Source organism: Bactrocera dorsalis, chromosome 4, assembly GCF_023373825.1.
Source record: "Bactrocera dorsalis isolate Fly_Bdor chromosome 4, ASM2337382v1, whole genome shotgun sequence".
Classification (NCBI taxonomy): domain Eukaryota; kingdom Metazoa; phylum Arthropoda; class Insecta; order Diptera; family Tephritidae; genus Bactrocera; species Bactrocera dorsalis.
The window spans coordinates 13,468,578-13,492,320 of NC_064306.1; the positions used below are offsets into that span (position 1 = coordinate 13,468,578).

A 23,743-nucleotide genomic window follows, 5' to 3' on the forward strand; every position below is an offset into this window, starting at 1 on the left:
TCATGCCACTGTAAATTTCTGAAAATGTTGTTACGTTAATTTGCATTTCAGGTGACGATATATACTGTATATGAACATTAGAGTATTTTTTTTAACTATTCATTTTTTCAGTCCCATCATGAAATTTCCTTGGAAATACCCTACAAAAAATTCTCTGAAAGTTTGAGTCCTTAATATTAACATTTAGAACTGGACCAAGGCATGTAAAAATTTGTTATTAAAAATACATGACAATCGTGATTTTTTATCTTTAAATTTCTATAGCTCAGAGCCATTTTATGGCATCGCTTTGACTTTAGACACATATTAGAATTGAACACTCTACAAAAGTGCCTAGTGCGACAAAGTCGAAACTCACACCGCCGAGGTAGTACGGGGCTCTAAACCTGATTTTTCCACAAAATTCACTTTCTTGTATTTATCTAGTAAATGACAAGAGCTATAGAAAAAATGTGCATGACAAACTTGTAGGAAATTTTATTTGCTATAAAAAAGGTCCGAGGTCAAAATCGCTATCATTAAAACTTCTCGAGATATTCGGCTTTTTAAGTAAGGCTGAATGGAATTTTCATAGATTTTTTATTACATAACATTTATGAAAAAATTTTGAAAATCCATTCGTCGAAATATTTTTTTCTAGATTGGTACAACTAAATAATCGTTAGTGTTTCGTTTACACTTGTCTTTCTGTACTACATAAACTGCATTCGAGGACTTTTAGGATAAGTGAAACTTTTTAGCAAAAAGTTCCATTAAATTTTGTATACAGATTCAAATTTCTGGTGCCGATACGTTCAGAATGTTGGAAAATTCCTTCGGGGATAATTGTTTGTCGAGAGAAGGTGTTTTCGATTGGTACAAATTGTTCAAAGAGGGTCGAGAAGGCGTTGACCGGCGTGGTTGGTTGATAAACCACATCCAGGACGGCCATCAACGTCAACTGATGATATATCAGCACGTCAATAAAATAAAGGAATTGGTGCTTGAGGATCGACGATTAACACCCAGAGGTCTTACTGGCATCTTTGAAATATCGAAAGGATCAGTGAAAATCATTTGAAAGATCATTTGGGCATAAGAAATATTGAAGTACGTTTGTTTCCAAAAGCAGTAAATTTTTTTCGAAAAACAGCGTTGGGTGTGAAACAATGCTTTCCGACTACCAGGATATCATGAAACATATTATTACTAGCGAGGAGTATTGGATCTATGCTTTTGGCAAATGTGAAACAAAGATGAACTAAAACCACGTCAAAGTAGGTAAAAATCAAGGTTATGCTGACAGCTTTCTTCGATTATTGAGGTGTCGTGAAGTCGGAATTCCTTTCGCCTGGCCAAACTGACAATAAGGAATACTTATGCGTCGTTTGCGAGAAGCTATTCGTAACAAGTATGGAAGGGCTAAGTTCGGGTGCAACCGAACATTTTATACGGATGTTCAAAATCATTATATTATATGTATATATAGGGGCTAGGCCAAGTTTTCGCTCAAATTTATCTATTTTAGGCACAAAGATACAGTTTTATGGGTAAAACACACGCTCTTATTTTCATTGGGGTAACTCACATATGGGCCGAAATATGTTGTACGAGGTGTGTTCAAAAAGTATCAATAAAGTTTTGCTGACAGTTTTCTTCGATTGCAGGGGCGTGGTGCATCATGAGTTATTGCCACAGCCTGCAAGTTATGTGCAATTTGCGCGAAGCAATCCGCCAGAAACGCCCGGATTTGTGGAAGAACAAAAATTGGCTTTTGCACCACGATAACGCCCCTGCTCACACACATCGTTGCTTGTGCACGACTTTTTGGCCAAAAACAACACACTAATGATGCCGCAGCCACCGTATTCCCCAGATCTGGCCCCCTGTGACTTTTTCTTGTTCCCTAAACTGAAGAGGCCCATAAAAGGACGACGTTACGCTTCTCTTAACGAGATAAAGACGGCATCGAAGGAGGAGCTGAAGAAGATAAAAAAAATGATTTTTTGAAGTGCTTCGAAGATTGGAAAAACCGTTGGCACAAGTGTATAATATCTCATGGGGATTACTTTGAAGGGGACAAAATAGATATTCATGAATAAATAAATAATTTTTTGATTTAGCCATGTCCGTCTATCCGTCCGTCTGTATATATACGAACTAGTCCCTCAATTTTGAAGATATCGTTTTGAAAATTTGCAAACGTCATTTTCTTTTCAAGAAGCTGCTCATTTGTCGGAACTGCCGATATCGGACCACTATAACATATAGGTGCCATACAAATTGAACGATCGGAATCAAGTTTTGTATGGAAAACTTTCACATTTCACAAGATATATTCACGAAATTTTGTATAGATTATTTTCTAAGCAACAATGTAATCTCCGAAGAAATTGTTCAGATCGGATTGCTATAGCTTACAGCTTCCATATAAACTGAACACGTAGGTCCTAACAGAAATGCACCTGTGAAGGGTATTTAGCTTCGGTGAAACCGAAGTTAACGTTTTTTCTTGTTTTTAAATTTTTATTGGTTTCTTAGATTAGAGTTTTCTAGTGACCCGCAAGTGACACATACCGTTGCTGTGACAGTACAATGACAATCCGGAAAGTATTTTTCTCATCCTCCCTCGAAAAAATTAAGCATTCGAGCTTTATTTTTTGTTATTCAATTATTTAACTCACGTTGGTTATTACAATATATTTCTTAATTTTTTTATTAAATTCAAATTTAATTAATAATATAAAAATTTTAATATTTTTATTATTATTATTATTATTTGAAATACTGTTTAATTGTTGTTGTTTGTATTTTTATTCTGGTTATATAATTTTTATTTATGCAGACTCTGTCCCCTGCAAATATGTACATATGTATGTATGTATATATGTACATATGTATATAAGGCTATAAACATAGCCACATCTGCATGCGCTTTTCAAACATAAGTACATACACACATATCTGTGTACATGCACTCACATTCATAAAATTTTTGCTTCAAATTCATTCTCACACAATTTCGCACATTTCCATCGCATCGCTATACACTTTCGATCGTACCGTTCCGCAAATAACCGTTTTAATTACCGCATTTTACGAGTCCACGCACCAAAATCAAATTTCACCTGCGTCGCGCACTCCGATTTCATTATTTCGAACACAATATAACCTCCGATTTCTGCGCTATTTTTGCAAAGCTTTGCTGCGCTGCATTTTGAATTATTTACACGCGCGTCGCGCACTGATCGTTCGTCGAGGGATTCCTTTCGCCGCGAACACTGTCCAACAACTGAAGTTTTCTTCGCATTTTCATTGCTGCGGCGCCGGTCTCTCGCTCAATTCCACCAGAGAATGCAATTGCCTGCAGCGACGCCGTCTGCTCCGGCCGCGCACATTGCCCAGTGTACTTTATTCGCGACGCACAATTTTTCGACCTTCGTGCGGCCACGCGACCGATCAGTTTTGTTGTGTTCTACTTATGCGTTGCGCTCTTGGCATTTTCGTCACACTCACGCCCAGCTGAACCACCAACAAGCTATACCATCTGACTTTTCATGTTGCCTATCTTTTGTATGTATGTACGTGTGTAACTCCGTGGTACACTGAAGTTGTTCTCATTCTCTAAGCGAACTGGCTTAGCTTAATTAGTTGATCACAATTGCCCCTCCATTTACCGTCCAGCCTTAATGAATAAACATTGAAATGTTTACGCAGCCAGTGGTGCCCAAACTAAGCTGCAGTATTAGAAGTTACTAAGAGGACGTCAAGCGATCTGAATCATTTAATATGTTGATTAGTTCAAAAAAAGATAATATACAGCGATAGTGTCGAGAGGCTTATTTGAGACGCTGGTTCAATCAGAAATTGCTTATGCCAACGTATCACATAGCTGGCAGCTACCTGTTCCTTGGACTACCGACAACCAAATATCCGGTCCCGGTGTATCAAATGCATTTTTTCTAATTCAAACCGTCGCTGTATTCACAAGCACTCAAAAATTTCCTTGTTATTTAGGCTCTTCAGTTTTTATAGTTTGTTTTTTAAGTTTCTGCTTTCGAAAGTTTCTCCAAAAATATTAATCTTTCTATTTCTAAATTTGAAATTATACACCGAACAGGAAATTACCACAAAACTACAGAGTGAATTTTTTTTCAATTTTGACAAATAAAATGTCAAGAATGTTTGTTGTTGTTAAGTCCAGCCCTTTTTGAAGCGAACACCAGCGTCACCTGTCATATGAAACTGGTAGTGCAGCTTATAATTTTATACAAGAGATGACGCATTCACGGTCATTGCTTCAGTATGAATAGTCACTAGATGGCACTGGTAAGTAAAATAATAAAGAATGTAGGAAATACTAATTTTAGTACTCTTTCGAAAGCAACGAAATAAGAATAATTTTAAGATAGGTTTGAAAATTCTACGAACCTTCGTTGATGAAGCAAATGAAGCAACGCAGTACTGAACAAGCGAGCTTGTACCAAACATAAAAGTAATAACAGTCTGCTGAAATCAAAGCTTTTAGGTCCTGCAGATGTTGCCATTTCTTCTTTGTTACTGTTAAACTTTGCGTGAGGAAAAAAATTAGGCTGCTGAATTCCTAAAAGAGCACGTATCTGAACACTCGGAAATCCTTTCTCACTTTGACTTCATACCGGGGATCACGGTGTCACTAAATCGAACTCTGACGGCTTCTTCTCTGCCCATATCTCGTCGAAGGAATTGTTGGTGGGAGGAAGACGTTGGAGGAGAGCGGCAGTGATCTTCTTCACGAATTGGGCAAAGCTTGGAAGGAAGATTGGTGGAGAAGTCTACTGTCAGGAGCTCTCTATAGGCTGCAGCTTCAGACTTCCTGACTATTGCAGTGTCTTGCAGACCGAGATTGGAGCCATTAAGGCAGCAATAGATTTACTACTCCGTAGTGCAGCCTCCTTCTGAGAAGTAAGCATCCTCTCAGTTAGCAGATGGGCTCATGATTCTAGCCTCAAAGCTGAACGAAGACCTAACCTCGTTATCGATAGCATCGATTGTCTTTGTGATAAAGACTGATATGAGTGCCTGACCACAGCGGAATCGTAGGAAACTGTAAAGCTCATGAAAAAAAGGCGCCCTGGAACCATTATCGGTAGATAAGGGAGTGGATCTGTGCTCCTGTATCTTCTTCTATTACTGAATAGCTGGGCCTCGCGGAAGCTTGATCAGCTCTTGGCTACTATTGTTAAAGACAGGAACTATCTCTAATCAAGTTCGAACAAAGGCATATATAACAATTAAATGAAACTCAAACTCACCTCCATCCGCCTTAATGAATAAACATTGCAATGTTTACGCAGCCAGGGTCGCAAACTAAACTGCAGTTTTAGAAGTTAGAGAAGAGGTGACCAAACGAACTGCATTATTTGATATGTTGATTAGTCCAGAAAATATTTTCTTGATGAACTCACACTTAATTTATCTGCTTCCTACACTTTAGTGGCATGTGGAAAGGCGATCGATCCGAAACGAGGTGGGGTGACTTTTTGCGGCCGACAATAAAATATTCGGTCCCGGTGTATCAGCTACAAATTTTCTAATTCAAACCGTCTGCTCGCGTCGGTTTATTCACAAGCGGTTTATTCATTTCCTTGTTCTCTTTAGGCTCTTCAGTTTCTGTAGTTTTATTGTATGTTTAAAAGTTTTTCCTTTCGAAAGTTTCTTCAGAAATATTTATTTTCTATTTTCTGCATTCGAAATTCACAATGTACACCGATGTCTACTATTGAGTGAAATCTTTTTCAATTCTGTCTAATAAAACGTCAAGAGAGTTTTTTGTTGTAAAGTCTTGTCTTTTTGGAAGCAAGCAACAGCGCCACCTGTCATATGAAACTGGCAGTGCAGCTTACAATTTTTTACAACAGATGTCGCATTCACGGCTCATTGCTTCACTAGGAATAGTCAGTAGATGGCACTGGTAAGTGAAATAATAAAGAATGTAGGAAGTACTAATTTTAGTACTATTTAGCAACGAAATTTAGTACTCTTTTAGTACTCGAAAGTAACGGAATGAGAATTATTGTTAATGAGAGGTTTGAAAATTCTACGAATCTTCGTTGACAACGCGAATCTATGGATTAGATAGAGTTTAGTCTAAAGATTAGATAATATCATGATCATGATTGAACCTGAAGGGGCATATCTGTTGGCAACTCAATGGGATTTAAACACTTTGAACCGAGAAGCCGATGTCGAAAGAAAAGACAAAGACCAAATATTGCCTCGGAGTTTAGGGATTTAGACTCTTTACCGAATTTCTAAAACCTTTTGAAAAGTAGCATTTAAATGTAATAAAAATTTGAATATACTGTACTTCATATAAAATTGATTTTTTTGTAAAATATTTTTTGTTGCAAAGAAATAGTGTTAAGTGACTCTTGGCAAGCTGGACATATTTTTGCTATGTCGAGGTTGATTCTGAATAAGTAGGAGTGTAACCTGCTGCATTACCCAGAACAAAGCTGCGCAAGGTTTACTCTAGATTCTCGCGGCAACTCAAGCTCGGCGTCTGCAATGGGTTATGGTTTGACTCCAAGTGCGCCATACACTGAAAGGGTGTCGGTGAAGGTGTTTCTGGCTGCAGTGCTTGTATGTATGTATGTACATGTTGCGTCTGAAGTCTAGTCGACGTAGTTAAGGGAGGACCTCTTGATGTTTCTAGGAGGCGGTTCCGCTTCAAGCCGGCTACTGCAGGGATGGTTTCTACAAAAAAAAGTCCCAACAGGAACTGTTTGAAGAGGAGTTCCTTATGCTCCTTAACTGGTAGCATAAGGGCTTCCATGTGCAGAAGTTCGGTAGGCGACATCAAGAGTCATGCCGTTTCAGTCCGGAATGTGGTGTTCTGGCATTTCTGAAGCTTCATTGTCTGCGTTAAAAAAAAAATTGGTGTGGCCTAGTTAAGGACTGACCGGCCGATTGCCTTGTATGTTGAAAATGTTTCTTTGTCTTTTCTCCATGTGCTGTCGGCTAGCGACTAGCTAGCACAGGCCTCTAGTGTGACGACTAAAGTCTTAGGGTTATTGATAGTCGGAATTTTAATGCTATCGACGGCAATATTAAGGTCAAGTCTGAAATCCTTCGTCAAGTTTGTCAATATAGTCGCTGTGGGTTTAGTCGACGATAGTGTTAGGTTCAATGCAGCGAGGAAACGAAAAAGATCGAACATATAGCCGTTAACTTTTGGGGACATGCCATCGATTCCATACCCGAAATAGCCCTTAAATAACAATTATTCAAAGAGGGTCGAGAACGCGTTGGTGACAAACTAAGTTTAGGACGGTCATCACCATCAACTGACGATCAATACGTCAATGAAATAAAAGGAATTGATGCTTGAAAATCGACCATCAACAGTCAGAGATCTTACTGACATCGTTAAAATGTCAGAAGGATCAGTGAAAACCATTTTGAAAGTACATTTGGGTTTAAAAAAGTGAAAGTAAACACTATTTATTTCGAGGATTGGAAAAGACGTTGGCATAAGTGAGGAGGACGACATAGAAATTGAAGAATAAATCATGAATTTTAAAATTAAGCACTAAGTCTTACTATTTTTTGCCCACAAGATTATATGCTTAATTGTAAAACGTTTTTGTTTTTGTTTTTTATATTTGAAACAATTAAAGCCACTTCATTTCATTGTAATTTTCGCATAGTTTTTATTTTTATTATTCACTTAAAAATGTTAATTTTTTAATATATTTTTATATATATATTTATGTATATATTTACAAAGTAAACTAATAGTTTTCGCTCACATTTTCGTACAATTTTCAACTTTCAACTTTGTTTTTTTTTTTTTTTGTTTACGCTTTTGCGCTGCGCTTGCTTTCAATAGTGCAACAAAAGTAAAGCGTTTACAAATAATAAATTAGCTTAAGGGAAATTTTAAGTTCTCAGTTTCGTTTCAATAGATATCATTTTATACATACAAACATACTCACAGTTGAGTAATTATTACTAATACTAAGCTTTTACATGTGTTTATTTTTTGTTGTTGTTGTTGGTTGTTTTATTTGTTTGTTAGCATTCACGCTTGCGCTCTTTAAATAAAATGTTTTTCTTTTCGTTATAAATTTAGTTTGTTTTTCAGTTTCATTTTCATTTTAATAATTACATATTTGCATACAAAATTAGGTTTTTGTGGTTTTGTATTGTTGTAAAAGTAGAGAAAATATTCATATATGCATGTATGTATGTATATTTGTATATATGTAAGTAATTAATTTTATTTATTTATTTTTGTTGTAAGCTGTGGCTAAATGTGTATGTATATATTTATATGTGTAAAACTGTGCATGTGTGTGTGTATTGGCGTGTGTCTGTCTGTCGGTTTCTCCATATGTCTGTGCGATTGTAAATTTGTTGTTGTTGCATTTGTTTTTGGGTTTTGTTGGGTACTGTGCGTTTGCTTGGTGGTGACACGCTCCTGAAATTTCGTGCGTTATGGACTTTTGCTTGTGTTGTTGTTGTAATCGTTTTATAAATTTTATTGCTTTGCAATAGTTTTACGGGAATACGTGGGTTTACACTAAGCTATATTACGTTTTGCTTGCTGACATAGCGGTTCACTACTATTTTCATTTATTTTCTATTTTCTTTCAATTTCATTTTCGCCGATTCTTCGCTTTCTTTTTTTTTTTAATGCTACTTACGCAACTAATTAACTACAAGCACTTTACGTACTTTTACTGTTACATCACACCAATTTTCAAATGCTTGCCGTTACTTAAACTAACGGCATTCTTCATTAGTTTACATACACATACAAAACGGCTTAAACACCCATATACTATATATATAAATATATAGGTTACTATATATCTGCAATTGTTATCAAATATACATATATCTAACGGCGATCATAACTAGTTCTAGTGGTATGGTTTCAAGTGTTCGACGTAGTTCTGTGGTATAAGTCCCGTTTTACCGTTAAGCGTGCCCTGCAGCCAACCCGGTTCATGTGAGTAACGTACTGCAAAGCAAACGAGAGCGAGAGAGAGAGGGAGAGATAGAGAGAGAAGAGAATTATTTATAACATTTTTAAAAAATTAATTGCCAAATTTAATATTTACCGTTAGTGATGATCTGATTTGGTTCGAAGGACAGTTCACCCTCGCTTTCGCCCATACACGCGTATAATGTGCGCACGCGCCTGTAAAAAATTAGAAATTAAAAAATTATTATTCAAACTTGACAGCAATTAAGAGTGTATGGAACTACAACAACACTAATAACAAAAAAAGAACAAGGAAAAACTTCACAAATACAAAATATTCCATACAAGAACTTGATTTTGATCGTTCCGTTTGTATAGCAGCTATGTATATACTATAGTGGTCCGATCTGAACTATTTCTGGGGAGATTGTAGCAATGTCTTGGATAATAATCCATGTCGAATTTCGAAAAGATAATGTATGAAATAAAAAAGATTCCTATACAAGGTCAAGACTTTCATCGTTCAGTTTGTATGGTAGCTATATGCTATAGTGGTCCGATCTGAACTATTTCTGGGGAGATTGTACTGTTTTCTTAAACAATAGTCCATGCCAAAGTTCGTGAAAATATCTCAACGAATACGAAAATTTTCCATACTAAAACATGTTTACAGTCGGCCAGTTTCTATGGCAGTTATATGCTATAGAGATTCGGCCTGATAAATTTCTTCGAATATAACCCTTTGCCTAGACAATAATCCTTGCCTTGAATTAGTAAGTTTGTATGCCAGCTATATCCGATTGTTTTCCCGATATTGGCGACCGTCAAATGAGCAGCTTCTCGGTTAGAAAAGAGAAAAAAATGTTCGATATCTCCAAAATTGAGGGACAATTGGCGTTATACAGGCAGACGCACGCACAGAGAGACAAGACTAAATCGACTCAGCTCGTCATGTTGACCACTTATATACTGTGCTCAAAAAATAAGGTGACATTTGAATTTAAACTGCGAGCGTCGAATGGATTTGGAGAATTTTTTTTTAGGTTGGTAGTACTGTCGGTCATATTTATGTCAAATTTCATGTCAAAATATTCATTAGTGTTTGAGATACGTGTCGTTTTGTGAGCTGCTTAAAGTGAGTTTTTCGTTTTTTGCGATGTCGAAATTTTTTTAGCAAGAATTTACATTAAATTTTGTTTACGGAATCAATTTTCTGCTGCGGATACGTTGAGGATGGTGCAGAAAGCCTTTGGTGATGAGGCTATGTCTAAAAAAAAATGTTTACAAATGGTATAGTGCGTTCCAAGCCGGCCGTGAACGTGTCGAAGACGAAGAGCGTCCAGTGCGACCATCAACCTCAACCGACGAAGCTCACGTTCAACAAATCAAAGATTTGGTGTTGAAAAACCGTCGATCGAAAGGCTCAGCCACTACCATTTTGAAGGATGTTTTGGGCCTCAAGCGCGTCAAATCTCGACTGGTACCGAAAACATTGAATTTTTTGGAAAAAAGGCGTCGCATTGAAGTGTATGAAACGATGCTTTCCGACTACCGGGGTGTCATGAAATGCATTATAACTGACGATGAGACTTGGGTCTATGCTTACGACCCCGAAACAACCGATCAATCGAGCGAATATCGTGCCAAAAGAGAGCCGAGACCAAAAAAATCGCGCCAAAGTCGCTCAAAAATCAAGGTCATGTTGACTGTTTTCTTCGATTATCGTGGTGTTGTGCATTATGAATTCCTTCCAACCGGTCAAACAGTCAACAAGGAATATTATTTGAACGTTATGCGTCATTTGCGTAACGCTATCCGCCTAAAAAGGCCGGAATTGTGGAAAGACAATTCTTGGTTTTTACACCACGATAATGCACCATCCCACACCGCCCTCGTAATTCGTGATCATTTCGCCAAAAACTCAACCCATTTCGTTCCGCAACCACAGTATTCACCTGATCTGACGCCGTGCGACTTCTGGCTGTTCACCAAGCTTAAAAGACCGCTCCAGGGACACCGTTTTTATACTATAGAACAGATTCAATCCGCAGCGAAGACGGAACTGAAGGCCATCCCGGAAAGTGATTACAACCAGTGTTTCGAAGATTGGAAAATCCGTTGGCTTAAATGCATTGCATCGGGAGGGGATTACTTTGAAGGGGATGAAATTGATTTGGAAGAATAAATAAAGAATTTTCAAAATAAATACAATGTCACCGTGTTTTTTAGGCATATGTGGTATAGTGAGACAACACTTATACAACAACCGTTGCCTTGTTTTAGGGTACATCATATTACTAAGGCTTTAATAGCCCCATGTGGACTACAGAAAATACTGGTTTATGATTCCCTTGATATTATTGAATTTTAGTATAGTATGGTTGAGGAGCGCGGTTATGTATATAGTACTTAGAGGTTATGTTTGTAAAGGAGGTTCTCGCCCATTTATAAAATTCCTAAAATATATGGATACAACTTCGTAGTTCTATTTTAAAAGGTAGACAGTACCTTTAATGTTAGACTGAAAATTGGTTTTGAAAATATATTTGAGGTTAGGTGGAAATAAAATTTCAGACTCAAAGTAATTTAATGCGTATTTTATCTCTCTAGTTTTAACTTATCTATTTTTTGGAATAAAGTTAGGTTAGGATGCCCCAAAGTAGCCCGCGTATTTTATGTGCTTATTTTTAATAACGAGTGTGTCACTAAGAGCGCTACATAACTACTACTACTTTATAGAAAAAATCGAGTTCCAAACATAATGACATCGAATGTACTTCCACAGGAATAAAGAATTTCATTGATATTCCAAACCGTTTTTGTTTTATTTAAAAAAAATGTATGTCGCTCTCTCATTGAAAAAACCCGCTCTTAACATTGAGACCAATGACTCCAAATTTCAATAGTAAATTGTAATAATTTCGACCCGTTGTTGGAATATATATCTTCCATGCTGGAATGGCACACCCTACTGAAGAGGAATGTCAGAAGAGCGGAAAAAATATAGGTGGTTTGCTGTCCCTATCGGTCTACTTTTGTAGTGCACTTTTGAAAAACCCTATATTATATCTAAATACACAACTGTTTAGAGTTAAAATTATTGGAATGCCTTACTTATCATCAGTAAGGTCTTTTGAGGTTAGGCGGTTAAGGAATATATGCTTTGATATGCTTTGAAATGCAGTGACTGCGAAAATTTTTCGTGTTTTTTCTAATTTAGGACTATAAAAACAGAATGGAAAATCGATATCAGCCGTCAACAGTAAATTTTAAATAAAACCTCAAGTCTTACAGAGAATCTGATATACTTATAGAGTTCCTGGCTTGACAGTACTCTACGTTGTGCCGAGCACTTGCTATACTTATATAGTTCCCCGATTGATAATAAAAAATTCAATCTTTCTGAAAATTGATTCTGTTAATTAATTCTTCGCAACATAATCTCATTTAAAATTTCCACATAATTGAAGAAAGAACCAAACAGATTTTTATGCTAAACAATAGTTGAAGATTTGTTCGAAATGTGCACTTAACTATAGCAGAAGTAAATTTGAGCTGTACTTACGCTGTGCCCATATTCAACTCTCGATGTATTTCCTTGTTGCGGTGCGCCTTGACCGGCACATACTCGACATCTTTCGGCGAACTGCCGCCGCCGCCAATGATAGATGGTGCCGCCGTTGCCGTTACCACATCGTCGCAGGTGGAGCCCAATAGCGTCGACAGCGAGGACGCTTGTGAAGCATGTGGCGCGTAGTCCAGTGAACCGCCCAACAAGCGGCTGCCATTATTGCTACCACCGCCGATGCCATTGGCCGACGATAAAGAATCACAGACACTCTCATTGGAACTAGATGTGGAGGCGGCCGCTGCCACCGGCGAGTAGTGTTTTGCCTGCGCGTACGACATGCGGGAGTGTTGCGACTGTCCAACACCACCACCACCTCCGCCGCCGCCGCCGCCTCCCGTCAGCGCCGTCGAGCCGTATAACGCCTCGGTGCGCATTGATATCGTCGGTGGGGAAACGTTGTTCATATTCAAACGTGTCGTGCTGCCCGCCGAGGCCGTGGAATAAATACCGCCGCCGCCACTAATCACACCAGTAGACGCCGGCGTAGCGGTGGCCATTAGATAATCTTGACGCAGTTGTGTGGCATTCGCGGGTGTGGCATGGTGTGCCGTTAAGCCGGAACCATTTGTGCCGCCACCCAGTATGCCGTAGACGGCATCAGCGGCACTGCTGTTCACAGCGCTACCACCGCCACCGCCACGCAAACTGCGCACGCTGATGTCACTCTGCGACATGGAATGTATATTCTTCACGCTACCCATATTGACGCTCATGCCAAGGCTTTTCGGGCCGCTGCCGTTGGTTGTATGTCCACTTACAACGCCGCCGTTTGTGCGGTTCGTCGGGTTAATGCCGCCACCACTACCACCTCCTCCTCCGCCGCCACCACCGCCACTGCCATGCGAATAGATTAGGCCGTTTGGAATGTTTTGTAAACTCGATGACATCGGTGGATCCGTAAAGTTGGACTTGGTCACCAGCCGGTATACTTGTTGTTGCGGCGAATACATGGATGTGCGTGCACCGTTGCCCACACTGCCACCGCCACCCGCTGATGGCGACTTGCCGGCTTGACTGGCGCGTGGTACACGCGTCGGCGGACTAGTGGGATTGGGTGCGCTTAGCAGTGGCGCGCTAGGGTCACTCTTAAAGATACGATCATAATTCTCAATTAAAATATTTATAACAATGTTGTTGAACTTGATGTCCAATATGGCAGCGACGGTCTCCTCCTGGGGCCGCAACAGTGTCGGACCGAATACAACGCCCAGATTGAAGACCGACATTTTATTCTTTTCGAATTTGCGTGACACTCTGGTTGGAGAATATAAAGATTATATATAAATGAGAGCCAAAGCATTACGGAAGCGGAACTTACTCTGTTAAATGTCTAATAACCAGATCCAGCATTTCGAAGTTGACCGGTGGCAGCTTGTGTACTAATTTATGCACCTCGTGCACGCGCTGATTCAAGCTCTCTTGTTCTGTGTTAAAGAGTATAGATATTAAGATACCCTTTTGCATCAATGACTTTTAATATACTCACTTGCCGCCTCGATGAAGCCGCTGTGATAGCGATAGGTCATCAGCGGCTCATTTAAATTGCGCAGATACGTTTTCAACGCACTCGCTATGGTGTTGCTCTCCATGAGATCACGATACTGTTCATCGTTAAAAACGCTATCCGCCTTCTTGTGATCCATACCCATTGACAGGAGTTTGGAAATCTTCGTACCGACACCGCTCTTGCGGTAAATACCCTCATCCTCGAGGCCACGCTTCTCCAGCACATCGATGCAACGGCGTACGAAAGCGAAGCCCATGTCATCCAACTGATACTCCTCGCCAGCCTTCACTTTGCCTGGAGCAAAGTAGGTCTGCAATGCAAAAAATTGAATAGAGTTTAGTGGAGTAAGCATAAGAGTTAGGTAAGATAGTGCAGAGTTGAGTTAAAGTAGTGTAAATAGTTAAAGCAAATGATTAAGTAATGTCGGTTACTGTTTGCCACTCACCGATTCGGTGCCGTCCATTGCTTTCACCCACGCCTGCCGATCGTCCTCGCTGAGCGCTTGAAATGTGTAAACAATACCCGGTTTCTCTTTGAATGTTAAATCGAAGCAGAAACGTTTCTCAAATTCCGAATTGCGCGGATGACACGAGTATAATGTTAGTTTCTCCTCTTCACGTCCCTCAGGCCGTGTGGAACTGTGATTCATCTGATTGAATTGCAGCATGGTGAATTCCTTCTTTTGTTTCTTGTATGTACAATAGTATTTCGTCCATGTTGCTTTGAAGGGTTCTAGAAGAGAGATTTTCAAAATCGAGCCTATTTTAAGTATTAATCAGGGGGGTCACACACAACGGCAAAAAATGGGAAATTATAGCAAAATAATATTCAAAAAACACAAAGTATAATAAAAATTAAAGTAAAATTATTATAATTGTATAAAAATAAATAATTCTATAAAAATAAGAATAAGATTTGTGGACATTTTAAAATGGTGGCTTATATGATGAAGGAACTCCCATATGTTTATCAGAGAAAATAAAAACAATAAACAAAATTACTTGGTGCTAAAGAAACTCCCACAGTACACAAAAGGTGTTGACTTTTGAATATAGAAATATCGTGTGAACGTTGATTGCATGTCCATTTTCCATATCTCCAGTCATCATATCTATTAAAGCGTTTTTTTAAAAGGCATTCAAAAGAACTGCTGGAGTTGCTTATGGTCAACATAATCGGTCTACTGAGTGTACCATGCGCAACAACATCACCTATCTTGAGACCCATTCATTATTGGATAATATTAGACCGAATATACGAAGTCCAGCACGCAGTGAAGACAATATAGCAGACGTAGCTGAGAGTATACACGAAGACCGTGGAGAGCCGATTCGGCGCCATTCGTAGTAACTCGGACTGACGGAAAGAACGTCTAGGCGAGAGAGATCATAGATTGAAAGCAAAATACAAATTGTGCAAGAACTGAAGCCGCTCGACATTCCCAAGCGACATCGTTCGCTCAATGGGCTCTTGAAAAGTTCCAAGAAGATCCGACGGTTTCTAGCCAAATTTTGTTCAGCCATGACACCCATTGAGTCAGAAATGGTAAACAAGCAAAATTGCCACATTTGGAACGAAGAGCAACCTAAAGATATTCCAGAGCAAGAGCTTTATGAAATAAAGAAAAAACAACGGTTGGTTGTGGTTTGGTGGGCTGGTGGAATTATCGGTCCATATTTCTTCAAAACTGATGCCGGTGAGGATGTAATCGTTAAAGGCGACCGTTACCGCGCCATGATAACAGACTATTTAATGCCTGAAATTGAAGCTCGTGATCTCAGCGACATTTGGTTTCAACACGACGGCGCCACTTTCCACACATCGCAACAATCAATGGATTTGTTGAGAGAACATTTCGGTGAGCAGATAATTTCACGTTTTGGGCCGGTCGATTGGCCAACAAGATTCGCCAGTTACCGGTCGAAATGCTCAAACGAGTCATCGAAAATTGGACTCAACATGCATCATCTGAGACGTGGCCGCGGCCAACATTTGAAACAGACAATCCTTAAAAAACAAATGCCAAACAAAATTGTTTCGAATAATAATAAACATTCCTCATTAAATTTGAAGTTTCTGTGTTTTTTCTTTAAAAAAGTAGGGAACCTCGAAATAGATCACCCTTTGTAACGGGTGATTTTTTTGAGGTTAGGATTTTCATGCATTAGTATTTGACAGATCACGTGGGATTTCAGACATGGTGTCAAAGAGAAAAATGCTCAGTATGCTTTGACATTTCATCATGAATAGACTTACTAACGAGCAACGCTTGCAAATCATTGAATTTTATTACCAAAATCAGTGTTCGGTTCGAAATGTGTTTCGCGACAAATTTTGTTCAGCGATGAGGCTCATTTCTGGTTGAATGGCTACGTAAATAAGCAAAATTGCCGCATTTGGGGTGAAGAGCAACCAGAAGCCGTTCAAGAACTGCCCATGCATCCCGAAAAATGCACTGTTTGGTGTGGTTTGTACGCTGGTGGAATCATTGGACCGTATTTTTTCAAAGATGCTGTTGGACGCAACGTTACGGTGAATGGCGATCGCTATCGTTCGATGCTAACAAACTTTTTGTTGCCAAAAATGGAAGAACTGAACTTGGTTGACATGTGGTTTCAACAAGATGGCGCTACATGCCACACAGCTCGCGATTCTATGGCCATTTTGAGGGAAAACTTCGGACAACAATTCATCTCAAGAAATGGACCCGTAAGTTGGCCACCAAGATCATGCGATTTAACGCCTTTAGACTATTTTTTGTGGGGCTACGTCAAGTCTAAAGTCTACAGAAATAAGCCAGCAACTATTCCAGCTTTGGAAGACAACATTTCCGAAGAAATTCGGGCTATTCCGGCCGAAATGCTCGAAAAAGTTGCCCAAAATTGGACTTTCCGAATGGACCACCTAAGACGCAGCCGCGGTCAACATTTAAATGAAATTATCTTCAAAAAGTAAATGTCATGAACCAATCTAACGTTTCAAATAAAGAACCGATGAGATTTTGCAAATTTTATGCGTTTTTTTTTTAAAAAAGTTATCAAGCTCTTAAAAAATCACCCTTTATATACTTGTATATTTAATTACACATAATGGGTAAAAGGAAATGAAAAGGAAACTATATAGAATACGACTATTTAAAAAAAGACATATAACACTCAAACTCACTTTTTTCCATCAAAAATAAATAGCCACGTTTTGTGAATTTCTCCTCTGGTTTCTGTAAAAAAAAGAGATTATATAAATTAGTATAAAAATTGATAACTTTGCGATGAGAAAAGAATAAACAGAAAGCGCTTAAAAATAAAAAAGCTTTTTTTTCAATATAATTTTAGGAAAGTAGATATGTAGATCTGACTCGTATCCTTATAATTTATGCTTAAAATCTCGAAATCTCGCAGTTTTGATTTGTTAAGGAATGGGATAGAAAGAAACTTGGTATTTTCTTATACCAAAATAGCCCATAATAAATCTCGAGGAAAATTGGAATTTTTTTTCTGGTCATTCTTTTGGTCAATCAGCTGCAGATTTTGAAGGTTTGTCCGGTTATATGACGAACTTTTTAGGATGGAAATTCTCGCATTGTCATATGCAGGTGCTTTTTAGCCTTGAATGTAGACTATGGCAAGCGATTAAGTGCTCTAAAGAACGTTCCAAAGCATAAACCAAATATTAAGGTTAGGTTAAAGGTATATTAGTAGAATAATAAGAAGTGAAAATTAAGTATGGAAACGACATTGCAGTGCTTTCTCTACAACAAAAGCAGCTACAAGATTGGCGGCGTTAGGTAAGTTTTCTACAAAAAACTTCGGCCATAGGCGACTGCGCAAGATTCCGAAATTCCGCGGTATTTTTTAAGCGGAAGTCTTTACGTACAAAAAATAATAAATAAAATAACGTCGATAGCTAAGCGGAAATTAAGCAATAATCTCACATCGGCTTACGTCAGTAAATGCCTTAAGCAGCTGAGAGGCAAGAAGTGTCTGACGGAATACGGCTGCATATAAACCGGAATACAGACCACAAAGGCATTCCGGGAAGGAAATAGCTGAGGAGATTGCGAAAAGTGCCAACATTCTGGTGAACCAACTATTACAGAAATGCGAACCGAATGAGTAACGACGATACATGCAGAAAGTACCAGGAAGTGAATAAATGAAGCATCAAAATTAGATATCAAGTCTTTCTTAAACTATCGCAAAACGCGTTGACGTCCTGTATGACGAATACTTCAGCTTGAATTAAACTGAACCTCCATTTCACATTAAAAAGAATAAATTGGTGTATTTATGACCTGACAGCTAGCCAGTAAAACGTAACCCAACCAAGTCAAGGGTTATTCCCACCCACAGCGGACTCCTCGAAATCGAAATATACTTTTATTTAGTTTACCAATACATCATACGACTGCCTATCAAACAGCCTAAAAAGACCCTGGTCAAATTCGTATTCGTTTTATGGATTTCTGAAGACATTTTAGTGAATTTAGATTGAAACTTCCACAGTCGAAATATTTGCCATCGTTCTTGGAACTCTTGTGGGATTCGGAATTTATTAAAAATATTATTAGTCTAAATTTTTTCCCTAATATATTAGGGGTCTAGCTTCTAGAAATAACCACAATTACGCACCGTTCTCTTTTCCATATATTTTGTCTTCAGTTCAGTGACTTTCTCTCGAGTGCCTTCGAAGTTCTCGCGTGTCTGTAAGCAAAAATAATAAAAATTACTTTCAAATTCACATACAAATTTGATCAAGCAACTCACCTTTTGCACTTTATGCCGTAAATCTTGCAGGTAATCACGATTGTCCTCCGCCTGCTCGTGCGCCGTGTGATAGAATACCAACCAGCCGGAGATGAAGCCAAGCAGAATTTCAACGAACTCAAATTTGATGCGCTCCTGCACTTCCTGTATGCGTAGCACGTAACTCAAGGACTCCTGTACATATTCACGTTCGTGCATACCCAGACTGGCATCCGCCTGCAAGAGAGAAAAAAGGGATAATTATAATTTCATGAACATTGAATATTTGAAAAATATAGCCTCAAATAATACACATTGCTCCAAAAATGATTTTGATAAAGACCATAAAGCAAATAATGATGAAACTAAATAGAGTCCGCAGACATAGTCTCTATATATATCCTACAACTTGATCTATATATTTTTCTGTAAGAGCTTAGAATGTTTATGAGCTACTTAAGTATTCTTCAAGAGAAAGCTTAAAAAAATATGCCTCAGTTGGTCAACCCATTCCTTGCTATCTACGATAACGAAGTAATCTGGAAAAACAGCTTAAAAATACTTAAAGTGATGTTGAAGCTAGGACACATCGAAGTACAAAATATCTGAATAAGAAAAGAGCTCAAAAAGAGAGGAACCACGTTTCATAATGGATAGAAAATTTAGGCAATTTTAATAAATGGAAGCTGAAGAAAAGCTTAGTGAAAGTTCTGTGAAAGCTCAATAAAAACTTTTCAAAAATTCTAGAAAATTTGGAAAAAAAAGAGGAATAACGTTTCATAATGTGTAAACAATTCAGACAATTTTAATAAGCGAAAGCTCAAGGAAAGCTTAGTGAAAGCTCAAAAAAAGCTTTTCGAAAATTCTGAAAAATTGGAAAAAAGGTTACCGAAAATTCTGTGAAAATAACGTGAAAGCCCAATGATAGCTCAATAAAAGCTTTTCAAAATTTTTGCAAAATTGTAAAAGTGGGTTGGCGAAAGTTCCGTGAAAGACCAATGAAAGCTCAATAAAAGCTTAGTGAAAGTTCTGTGAAAGCTCAATAAAAACTTTTCAAAAATTCTGAAAAATTGGAAAAAAAAGGTTACTGAAAATTCTGTAAAAGTACCGTGTAAGCCCAATGAAAGCTCAATAAAAGCTTTTCAAAATTTTTGCAAAATTGTAAAAGTGGGTTAGCGAAAGTACCGTGCAAGCCCAATGAAAGCTCAATAAAAGCTTAGTGAAAGTTCTGTGAAATCGTAATGGTAGGTACCAAAGCTTTTGAAGCTAGCAAACAAACAGCTTTCCTAATGTTAGTTGCAATATGTAATTTCAAGTGTGCCAACACTACCTCAAGGTAGGAGATTATAATGGATTTTTACTCTTTAAAAAAGTATACGGCATAGTTCAATATTAGCTCAAGGCCATGTTTTTGAGCTCTTTGCTTAATTCTTCTATCTTTTTTATACTATATACAAATACTTGTTGAGACCATTTCTCAAGTATGAGAGTATACAGTGATTGATATATCTCATTGTAACCGTTTTGTCTTCCGCTAAATGCCATCACCACGTGTGAAATGCGGTCTAACTCTTTACCTTTCCATAGTTAACATCTTCTACTGAACCTAACCTAACATTTCTGTGTAGTATGTATATAGAAAATAACAAAAGTTGGCGCCTATTCCTCAAAGCAATTATGAGTGATTGAAGCACGCGAACTCCCGCCCTTCTGCCTTTAAGCGCCATTTGCTAGCCTTTTAATAGCCACAAGCACCATTGAATACACACGCCAACTGGAAAATCCTGTCCTACCACACTTTGTACGACGAAAAAGTTCACGCGCAAACGCAAAAAAGCAAAAGAGAAAAACATGTGAAGGTACAAGGAAAGATAACAAAACACGCGAAGCTATACGAGAGTGTGACAGCCTATTTAATGAATGAATGAACGAGGAAATAAAAATTAAAATAATAAAATTGTTATAAAATCGAAAAAATCAGAAAAGAACTCGATGAAAAAAACGTGTTATCCTTGGGAGCTTTTATGAATATAATTATTTTTGTTGTGTTTAATTGTTCTTATACCTTGAACAGAGTATATAGTATATTACTATTGGCATGAAGTAAGAGAAAGAAGAAAAAGTCGGAAACTCTATAAATCCTCAGCTTGAGCTGAGTCGATTTGGCCCTTCGCGCCTGTCCATGTGTATATACCGCAACTATTGCCTGAGTTTTTGAGATATCGATCTGAAATTTTGCCAATGTTCTTTACTACTCAAGAAATTAATCATTGTCGGAACAGTTGATATCGGATCACTCTAGCATATAGCTACCATACACTGTAAGATTGCAATCAAGTGCTTGTACGGAAAACTTTTTTCATTTGACGAGACATCTCCAGCAAATTTGGCGTGGAGAGTTACTCAAGGCATTGTTACAATCTTCCAAGAAATTGTAAGAATCAGACAACTATAGCATATAGCTGCCATATAAACTGAACGCTCGGAATTAAGTTCTTGTATGGTAAACTTTTTCATTTGACGAGGTATCTCCACAAACTTGCTATGGATTACTGTCCAAGGCAAATCTAAATTCTTCGAAAAAAAATTATTCAAATTGGACTACTAAGCATATAGCTCTCATATAAACCAAACGCTCGGATTCAAGTTTTGGTACGCAAACCTTTTTCTTATTAGTTGTGAAGGGTATTAGATTTTCTCTTGTTTTAATTACTATTTTTTCCGCAAATTTGTTGAACCTATTCAATGCCGAGTCTGAATGATTGGCACGTGGTTCGAACTCTCGTTTACCGTTATACTATATAATATGTGTATATTTTTACTGTTCGTCGAGTGTTTTTGCAGTTACATGTGGTCATAAACCGTTAGCTATAAACCCATGCATGTAGCCTCGCCTTACACCACATACAACAAAGCAACAACGACAGCGACGCGCCAACTAGGAAGCGCGTAAGCCACTTTGAGCGCCGGAAGAAATGCTCAAGCGACATGCCCACACAAGGAGCAATCGCACAAAACCAAAAGCAAAGTCAGTCGGCGTCAGTTCAGCGGGGTAGCGCATAAAAATTGATCTTTTGACCTTTGGCATTGGCATTGACGCCGTCATTGTTGCCAATCAGTTGTTGCCACACTGCCACTGGCCGTCATGTGTGTGCGACCGCACCCCAATTATTTCATAGCTGAACTCACAAGCCGGTAATTAATTTCATTTGATTCACTCAAGACGAAATTCCGAAAAGTGCAATGCGTGTGGGTAAGTGTGTAGTGGAGAAGAAGTCTTACGACGATACAATGACGTGAAATGTTGCAGTGCTGCAATAGTCGTTTTGGTGGTAGTGCAACGCACTAATCACATTATAATTCACTCTGTGATATCGCTGAGAGTGACAGCGACTGTTGCTCAGAAATTCAATTAAAAGCGAACCTAGTGGCGTTTGGATACCAGAAACCGCAATTTTTAGTCGAAAGATATATAAGATACCTGCTGCGCTTTCGAATATTCTACCATAAAATATTTTATTATGGAGTTTCGACGCCCGTATAGAAGAGAGGTTAAGTTAAACAGCAGATGGGAAGTTTTGCCTCACCCGCCTTATAGCTGCTGCTGGCCTAATATTAAATTTTTATGAAATGCTTAACACCCACTATTATGTGGCCAGTCTTGACGGGATTAATTTGAAACTAAAATAAAGCTGTGAGAGGTACAATTTTTAATAAAGAGCATTGTGTTTATGTTAGCGGAGGAGAACTTCGTCTAATTTCATTCGAGGCAATAGTTGATGTACTGGTCAAATGAATATCTGAGAGCAGTAAATGCTATACTACTCTGATCAAATTGAAAGGTAAATTTTTCAATTTCATCTCCTTCAAAGTAATCCCCTCCTGCTGCAATACACTTATGCCAACGAATTTTCCAGTCATCATAGTACTTGGAAAAATCCTCCGTCGCGATCAGAACAGATAGGGTGGGCCATCCAACGTTTTAAATTTGAATTATCTATATTTCGACATTGGAAACGTCAAATACCGTTCGGAAAGTGACAGATATTCAGTAAAAAGTCTAAAATTTACGAAATGGGTCGCTATTCACTATTCTACAGTTCGCAGATTAGGCAGAAGATCGTTTGACCGAGGATGGTCAATTTTACCGAAAAATCATCTTTTCGGACGAGGCTCATTTCCACCTCGATGGTTACGTTAACAAGCAGAATTGTCGCATTTGGGGCACAGTAAACCCGCACGTAATCGTCAAGAAGCCAATGCACCCAGCACGAATCACTGTATGGTGCGGATTTTGGTCTGGTAAAATAATCGGCCCATTTTTCTTCGAAAATGAAGAAGGAACCGCCGTAACCATCAATGGTGAGCGATATCGCGCAATGTTAACCGAAGGGTTTTTGGAGAGGCTTTCTTAAATGCGTCTAGGAATCTATTTTTCAGAGTACCAAACGAAATTTTTTTTTTTTTTTAATCCACCCTAATATGCATTGATGTTTGACGATGAATATCTCGTAAACGCTTAACTTAATCGAAAAATCATAGGAGACCATTTTTATAGAGCAGTAAATTTGCTACAAAACTCTGAGTTTCGTCATCCATACTAATTTTTTTTCATTGAGTTATAAAATTAATAAGAAATAAAAATGTTTCCTAAAAATAAGCAAACTTTAACTGTTAATATCTTCTAAACGGTTGGGTTTACGAAAAAATCATAGGAGACCTTTTTGCAAAGCATTCAGTTTCCTACTAAATCTAAGGAACAAGATATTTTTTCAAGTAGTTGGAAGCGAGATATAAATTTTTCTATCTGATGATAATAAATATAGAATATTTATTTTATAAATATAAAATAAAAACTCATATTTGGAGAGGCTTTCTTAGAGGTGTCTGGGAACCTATTTTTCCGAGTA

The 23,743-nt window shown here is 38.1% G+C and overlaps 2 protein-coding genes across 6 annotated transcripts in view; both read right to left on the bottom strand.

Moving 5' to 3' along the window:
• LOC105234232 (protein sprint) overlaps nt 1–3,329 on the bottom strand; it is a 538,584-nt gene extending 535,255 nt beyond the window's left edge. The window contains exon 1 of the mRNA XM_049456740.1: nt 2,996–3,329. The gene's annotated coding sequence lies outside the window, so the exon portion shown is untranslated. The remainder of the gene's footprint in view (nt 1–2,995) is intronic.
• Nucleotides 3,330–7,799: 4,470 nt separating this feature from the next.
• LOC105233761 (rho GTPase-activating protein Graf) overlaps nt 7,800–23,743 on the bottom strand; it is a 186,872-nt gene continuing 170,928 nt past the window's right edge. For 4 of the 5 annotated variants that reach the window (XM_049456752.1, XM_049456751.1, XM_049456754.1 and 1 more), the window contains 9 exons: nt 18,855–19,070; nt 18,720–18,791; nt 17,257–17,308; nt 14,537–14,850; nt 14,071–14,401; nt 13,903–14,008; nt 12,519–13,838; nt 9,090–9,169; nt 7,800–8,989 (listed from right to left, as the gene is read on the bottom strand). In XM_049456752.1, coding sequence (XP_049312709.1) covers nt 8,889–8,989; nt 9,090–9,169; nt 12,519–13,838; nt 13,903–14,008; nt 14,071–14,401; nt 14,537–14,850; nt 17,257–17,308; nt 18,720–18,791; nt 18,855–19,070 — 2,592 coding nt within the window. In that variant the 3' untranslated portion in view covers nt 7,800–8,888. The remainder of the gene's footprint in view (nt 8,990–9,089; nt 9,170–12,518; nt 13,839–13,902; nt 14,009–14,070; nt 14,402–14,536; nt 14,851–17,256; nt 17,309–18,719; nt 18,792–18,854; nt 19,071–23,743) is intronic. The other variant, XM_049456753.1, reaches the window with a different exon arrangement.